At 39.5% G+C, this 8,253-nt stretch overlaps 1 protein-coding gene across 1 annotated transcript; it reads left to right on the top strand.

Moving 5' to 3' along the window:
- Positions 1 to 1,306: 1,306 nt before the first annotated feature.
- Positions 1,307 to 2,917, top strand: LOC120780546. The gene is made up of 2 exons (XM_040112807.1): positions 1,307 to 1,684; positions 1,741 to 2,917. The coding sequence occupies exon 2, from the start codon at positions 1,747 to 1,749 to the stop codon at positions 2,383 to 2,385; it is 639 nt and encodes a 212-aa protein (XP_039968741.1). The 5' UTR covers positions 1,307 to 1,684; positions 1,741 to 1,746; the 3' UTR covers positions 2,386 to 2,917.
- The last annotated feature ends 5,336 nt before the right edge of the window (positions 2,918 to 8,253 follow it).

The raw sequence follows: 8,253 nt of genomic DNA, 5'->3' as shown, positions 1-8,253 counted from the left end.
AAATTTTCATATCACTCCAGAAGAGGATGATATTCTCCAAAGATTTTCCTCATTTCCTCGAGCACTAAGGGTAGTCGCTTATATGCACAAATTCATCCATAAACTTAAACAAAAGGTGAAAAGGATATCAAACGATCCTTACATACAACTAACATATTCCGACTTGCAACATACCAAGGTCAGTCTAATCTGGTATACACAAACTCGCTATTTCAGCAAAGAGAAATCAAAGTTGCTTGAAAAGCGACCTCTCGAAAAGGGAAGCTCACTTCTCATGTTAAACCCATTCCTGGACGCTAAGGGATTACTACGGGCAAATGGAAGACTAGCCAACTCCAGCCTTAGTTACAATGAACGACATCCCATCATTATCCCAGAGAAATCCCGTTTTACCTACTTATTTCTAATATATCTCCACCAGCTTACACTGCATGCTGAGCATCGCTTGATGCAACAAATGGTCAGGCAAGAGTTTTATGTACCGCGACTAAAGCCACAAATTAAAAGAACCATTTTCATGAGTAAACAGTGTACTATGTACAAGCACAAGATGCGTACGCAGATCATGGCAGCCCTACCACCTGAACGCTGCAACTATGATTTACCCTTTACCATCACTGGGGTTGATTTTGCTGGACCTTACCAGATAAAGGCCTCAATGCTAAGGTCTTCCTCATTTAGAAAAGGGTATGTGGCTGTCTTTGTGTGTTTTTCAACAAAGGCAATACACCTCGAGCTATGTTCGGATCTGACTACTGCGGCTTTTCTTGCAGCATTTGCCCGCTTTGTCGGACGACGCGGATTTCCTTTAAAAATTATGAGCGACAATGGAAAAAACTTTGTCGGAGCTCAAAGAGCCACGGAAAAGGAGTTTTTACAATTCATGAAAGAAGTATCCCCCGAAATTGTCAGAAAATATGCACCCCAAGGGATCGATTGGCAATTCATAGCCCCATGTTCTCCACACATGGGCGGACTCTGGGAATCAGCCGTAAAGAGCTTTAAGTCCCATTTAAAGAAAACGGCTGGTAACCATAAATTCAATTATGAAGAGTTTACTACATTACTCACTCGTATCGAAGCCGTACTAAACTCTTGACCTATCTCACCACTCTCGCAAGATACCTCCGACTTCACAGCCTTAACCCCAGGGCGTTTTCTAAAAGGAGCACCCATTCTGGCCATACCTGAGCCAGGCGTGGAGTCGCTATCCTTATTGAACAGATGGGAGCGAATTAAAATCCTCCATCATGATTTCAGCCGCCGATGGAAGGAAGACTACGTAAAGGACCTTCACAAGAGATACCGGTGGAAAACTCAAGAAAAGGCACCAAAGCTCGGAGACTGCGTCCTTATACAAGATGATTGTCTCCCTCCTACGGGATGGCGACTCGGCCGCATAAAACAACTTCATTACGGTTCCGACGGTCATGTTCGAGTAGTTGATCTCCGCACTCAAACCGGAACGCTAACCAGACCGCTCGTCAAATTATGCTTTCTACCAACCGCCGAAGATAAAGAAACGTAAAACCGAAACCGCAATGTTAATAAATCAATAAATCGATAAAACATATAAACCGCTTACCAAATCGAAACCTCGAATAACATAAATGACACAAAAACTTAACATAAATGTCTGATAAAAAAATTACATCCTATTCATGCCACATATCGTGGCACAAAAGTACATATTATTGTAAATTTCACAATACATTTCTAATATCATCATTTCTCTCACAGAGTAATATGGACGTGGATATGGCATCATCGTCAACGCCAACCATGCGTTCGGCAGTTTCCGCCCCTCGCTCTGAAGCTGGCCCAATAGCAGCACCCCGGACCAACACTGCACCGGCAGCGCCTCGAACTACGACAGGCTCCACCGCGACAACGGCTCCGCGTCAAAGCACGCCAGCAGTACCAGCGGATCTGCAACCAATTTGTTGTCCACTATGCCGCCGCCCTCATCGGCTATCGCACTGCGGTATATTCAAAGGCATGCCGCCGATGCAACGCCAGCAGGTGGCACAGGCGCACGGGTATTGCCTGAATTGTCTGGCAATTTCCCACGCAACTCAAGAGTGCCCATCACAGAATCGTTGCCAAATCTGTGTGCGGGCTCATTATACGCTGTTGCACCGCGCTACCAGACGCGACTCCGGGCGACCACCGGCTCCTCGCACCAGCGGTAATGTCAGGCGTTCTCAAAGAACTCCTGTGACGGCTTACCGCCGGCGTGGACACACTCAAGTAGAATCTCGTCCCTGGCGCCAAAACCGGACAACATCAACACGGCGCCATCCGCTTAGGCCGCAGTCCCGGCGGTCAACAGGCCTCAGCAGCGTTGTAGCTACGCTACAGCAGCTACAGCGGCTTCTAGGCTAAATACTCGCCTAGGGGGGCCGGGATGGCTAAATGAGTAGCGACGTCGCATCACATCTGCATCAATTTATCACACCGAATCGACTATTCACCTCATCACGCGAGAGAACACCACCCATTAACACACATACACGCACATGCACCCAAACGCGATGACTTACTGCAATCTAATTAGAACAAAAGGAATTGAGAAAGCAGCTCGCGCATTCTTCGTTGATACGACGTCGACCAAGCAGCATCGCTTTTCGCAGCATCGCTTTTCGCAGCCTCGCAGTATCCCGGTTCCCTTTCGCTACCCGCGTTTATATATTTAAAGTTTTAATTTCATATTAAAGTCATATTGTTATCACTTTCATCATTATATACATATGTTATATATATATAAGATATATATGTATATTTAAAGGTTTAAACCACTGTTTAAAACTAATTTTGTAACAACTCTAAAGTGAATTTTCAAATAAAAGGTTTATAACGATTTGCGGAATTTGTGCATTTTGGTTTTTCTTTAAAGGAAAGTGTGAGTGGCCTAGAAGGTGAGTTCTTGTACATTGGGAAACACTTAAAAAATAAAAAGCTTAAAGCCCCAGTATATGCTCCAAATTATTGGTCAGTATTTGAAAACGTGATATATAACCTTCCGAGAACGCAAAATAATGTTGAGTCATGGCATCGGCGTCTTTCGTGCTTAGTTGGGCAATACCATGGAAATATATTCAATCTAATATCAAATTTGATTAAAGAACAAGTTTTGGTAGAAACCAAAATTCAAAAGATACTCACTGGTGAAAAACAAACTAAACGGCGACACCTGGAAAAAAGGGAGAGTTGCACTAAGGCAGTATTAATGGAAAGGAAAAACTATGTTCCTGAAGAATATTTAGTCAATATAGCTAAGAATCTTACTTTAATCTAACAAATAATTTTTTGGAAATATCATCTGAATAACTTATAAATAAATGAATTAAATCACTAAATTTATTGTTTCTGTTAAGTACCTTTTACCTTTTATGAAAATAGTTACTGGTAAATTTTGGAATAGCATCCCATGATTTCGGGGTTAAAATGGGTATGTACGGATAGAGGAGATCTTCCAGATCAAAAAAATATATATAATGTTGCCGCTGATTTATGGTTTTTGAGATATTTGAATTTAAAGTTCAAAAATTCAACTAATTAAAACGCGTGTTTCTCCGATTTATAATTAATTTTACACTAAAATTTTTAACTTTTATATCCACTAATAATCCACTAATTCTTTTCTAACCATTTATTTTATATTAAATAGTGCAAACATAATTTTTATTCAATATTTAACTTTTGTTCAATTATTTTTGTTCACACAATAACGAAAAGGTTGCATTCTATCTAATAATCAGTGTTACATTACGTACATATTTTACAGAAGAACCAAAAGAAAAAAAGAAAACAAATAATACCCAAATGACAAGAAATAAATAACACATTAGTTTTTCGCATAGAATTCTTCATTTCGCGTTGAACTCCTTTTCGGGATGGCGGCCTTCGGTCGCGCATTAAAAAAATTACCCTGGTCAGACCAACACCTGGGCGTGCTCAGTTCTTTTGCGTTGAACTCCTTTTTGCGGTGGCGGCCTTCGGCCGCGCTTCAAAAAAATAACCCTCGACCGGACCACCCCCTGGGCGTGCTCAGTTCTTTTGCGTTGAAATCCTTTTGCTTTCGGCCGCACTTCAAAAAAATAACCCTCGGCCGGACCAACACCTGAGCGTGCTCAGTTCTTTTGCGTTGAAATCCTTTTTGCGTTGGAGGCCTTCGGCCGCGCTTCAAAAAAATAACCCTCGGCCGGACCAACACCAGGGCGTGCTCAGTTCTTTTGCGTTTAAATCCTCTTTGCGTTGGCGGCCTTTGGCCGCACTTCAAAAAAATAACCCTCGGCCGGACCAACACCTGGGCGTGCTCAGTTCTTTTGCGTTGAAATCCCTTTGCTTTCGGCCGCACTTCAAAAAAATAACTCTCGGCCGGACCAACACCTGGGCGTGCTCAGTTCTTTTGCGTTGAAATCCTTTTCTTTCGGCCGCACTTCAAAAAAATAACTCTCGGCCGGACCAACACCTGGACGTGCTCAGTTCTTTTGCGTTGAACTCCTTTTTGCGTTGGCGGCATTCGGCCGCGCTTCAAAAAAATAACACCTGGACGTGCTCAGTTCTTTTGCGTTGAAATCCTTATTGCGTTGGCGGCATTCGGCCGCACTTCAAAAAAATAACCCTCGGCCGGACCAACACCAGGGCGTGCTCAGTTCTTTTGCGTTGAACTCCTTTTTGCGTTGGCGGCCTTCGGCCGCACTTCAAAAAAATAACACCTGGGCGTGCTCAGTTCTTTTGCGTTGAACTCCTTATTTTTTATGGAGTTTGTATGATTTGTCGTTATTTTGATTTGTCGGTGTTTTGATTTGTCGGTATTTTGATTTTTCGATATTTTGATTTGTCGGTGTTCTGATTTGTCGGTATTTTGATTTAGCTGCATATTCAAATTTTGTCGGTATTTTGATATGTCGGCATTTTGAATTTCCGTATTTTAAGTGTATCCCGTTTCAGAAAAGTATTAATAACAAAAAAACGGTACAAAAATTCTATCATTTGAAAAGTTAATATGAAAAATAAAGGCTTTATTTACGATTTGTTTATAATTCTTCATTCCGTCTAACTTTTGATTCACTGTAATATGCGTATATTCATCAATCTACCTCAATATGCCGTAATTAGGAGCATTTACCTTAAATGTACAGTTGAATTTTTCTCACCTTCCAACAACAATGTTAGATTTTTGAATGGTTCTAATACGTTTATTATCCTGTCCAATAAATATTTTTCAATTCCGAACAAACGATGTGTTTCACCAGATTTCTCTAAAATATCTTTCAATTCATTGAAATTTTTGCGAATAGAGCACAACATTTCAAATTTAGTGTTCCATCTGGAAGAGCACTCTTGCTTCACGGTAGTTTCAAGTATTTGGTTTCTGCCTGTTCGCTTTAGATTTTCGACAAGAGACATACATTTTGTTATCAAATCCATAACATTAGGAGCACAACTTTTAAGTGTTTCTTTATCGAATGTGTGCTTCAAAATAATGTCGAGCACATGTACTACGCAATTTACTTTTGAATGATGTTGTAGAGCCGTTTTGATATTTGAACCCTGATCTGTAGTAAAAGTAATTTTTTCCAACAAATTTCTGTCTAAGTTCAGTTCGTCAAACTTGAGTCCTATGGCACCAATTAAATGTTCCGCAGTTTTCTTCACAGCAATCCCATTGTCATCACAATATTCTAATTCGGAGGTAAACAAAATACGGCTAAAAATATAAACATAAACAAACACACTATATGTAGTACAGTTGTGCTTGTTGAACACAAAATTTAACATACTTCTTAAGCTGCCATTTATCATCCATATAATGCACAGTAAAAGCAATAAAATTTCTTTGTTTTTTATTATCTGTCCACATATCCACCGTAGAAGCACACCTGCCTAAAATTTTTCAGGCAAGAAATAATACATCTAAATATACCGAGAGATTTACCAACCTTTCTCAATGAATGGACGTATATCACCGATAAACTTTTCACGTTCGCTAAGGTGCAACTTGTGCAATCTACGAGATATAGTAGTGGAATGAAGCAAAATGTCATCTATTGAAAAGTTTTTCGTGGCGATTTTAACACCAACTTCCACGTGCCAATTCCTTGAATCCTTCGCCATTAACAGCTTCAAAAGATCGTAAATCACGGCAAGTGAATTTTAAACCATTCTGTAGGACTCCTTCCCGTAATTGGTCACTGATATTAACTGGTAACCGTTTCATTGGAACTGAATCACTTTCTTCTGTGGATTGGCGTTTGTAGCATGTGTGCTTTTTCAAATTTGAAGAACTAGCCCCTTTACCAATTTTGAATGTTTTTTCACAATTTGAACATATAACATAGGGTACATTCTCCCCCGTCTTGGTATCCACAATTTTATTGTAAAACTTCCAGCTGTCACTTGAACCCGATGCATCACTAATTTTATAAACACCAACTCCAACCAACAACAACAACTCTTAATACCTTGTAAAATTTCCATTATATAGATTTAAATAATATCACAAATGCAAAAACTTTGCTAATGCGAAAATGCCAGTTATTTTCTTCGCGCACAATACTAATTGAGTAACATGTTAGTAATCGGCGATGCCGCGATGCCGATACCCACGATGCCGATGCCCACGATGCCAAAGTACCGTTACGTAGCGTGTACTCGCCGCATCGTCATCGCCGCTTGCTAACATATTACTTTTCTAATTACTCGTGCAGGTCTCTGATATATACATACATATATAGCAGCAGCCCTTGCTGTGACAGCACTGCCCCATGGCATAATCGCTTGCATCTGTAGTGATCGAAAATTCCTTTTCATAGTCTGTATATTTAAGTATTGGATGAGACGAAATTAAAGCTTTAAGGATTTTAAAACTTGCAATAAATAGCGGATCGTTTGGATTTACTTTGCATCCCTCTTTAAATATTTAATCATTAGGTATACAATTTTTGAGTAGTATCTAATGAACTTTCTGTAATAACCAGTGGCTCTCAAGAAGTTTTTTAATTGCTTTTCAGTTCTAGGTATTTTCAAATTTTGTATTGCTGCAATCTTGACCTGATTTGACTTAATCCCTTCTTTTCTTCTTTTGCAGATCAAGAGTGCTAAGGTACTGCGCCTTCCCCAACATGTCTAAGATTCCACCAATGTTTGGCAGAGGATATTTATCATAGACAGTTACTTGATTTAATATACGATAATCGATTACTAACCGAAATCTTTTATTTCCTATGCTATCACTTTTTTCGGTACTATGATAATAGGTGAACTATATTTAATCTTACTTTTCCGAATTATAGTTTAACTTGTTTTTCTAGCTCCCTAATTTCCCTTATGGCTTCTTCCTCATGTTTTGGAGGTAATCTATGTATATACCTTTATACCCTGAACAGGGTATATTAAGTTTGTCACGAAGTTTGTTAAACGCAGAAGGAAGCGTCGGAGACCCTATAAAGTATGTATATGAATGATCAGTATCTTCAGCTGAGTCGATTTAGCCATGTCCGTCTGTCTGTCTGTCCGTCTATATACGAGTATATTCGAACTAGTCCCTCAGTTTTTAATATATCGGTTTGAAACGTCATTTTCTCTTCAAGAAGCTGCTCATTTGTCGGAACTGCCGATGTCGGATCATTATAACATATAGCTGCCAAACAAACTGAACGATCGGAATCAAGTTCTTACGGCTTACCATAGCATATACCTGCTATACAAACTGAACAATCGGAATCCAGTGCTGGTATGGAAAACTTTTGCATTTGCCACGATATATTCACGAAATTTGGTATAGATTATTTTCTAAGGCAACAATCTAATCTCCGAAGAAATTGTTCAAATCGGTTAACTACAGCATAAAGCTGCCAAACAAACTAAATGATCGGAATCAAATGCTTGCATGGGAAATTTCCTCATTTGACGATATATCTTCACGAAATTTGGTATGAGTTATTGTTCATAAAAATAATGTAATATCGGAAGAAATTGTTCGGATCGGCTCACTATAGCATATAGTTGCCATACAAACCCTACGGTCGGAATCAAAGGCTTATATGGAAAACTTTCGCATTTGACGTGGTATCTTCACGAAATTTGACATGGATTGCTGCTTAAGGTAATAACATAATCTCCGAAAAAATTGTTCAGATAGGATTACTATAGCATATAGCTTCCATACAAACTGGATACATAGTTACTAAAATAAATGCACCTGTGAAGGGTACATTAGCTTCGGTGCAGCCGAAGTTAACGTTT

The sequence above is a fragment of the Bactrocera tryoni genome, unplaced genomic scaffold (assembly GCF_016617805.1).
Source record: "Bactrocera tryoni isolate S06 unplaced genomic scaffold, CSIRO_BtryS06_freeze2 scaffold_25, whole genome shotgun sequence".
In the NCBI taxonomy this organism is placed as follows: domain Eukaryota; kingdom Metazoa; phylum Arthropoda; class Insecta; order Diptera; family Tephritidae; genus Bactrocera; species Bactrocera tryoni.
The sequence above is the reverse complement of the archived record's forward strand: the minus strand, read 5'-3'. Positions and strand labels throughout refer to the sequence as shown.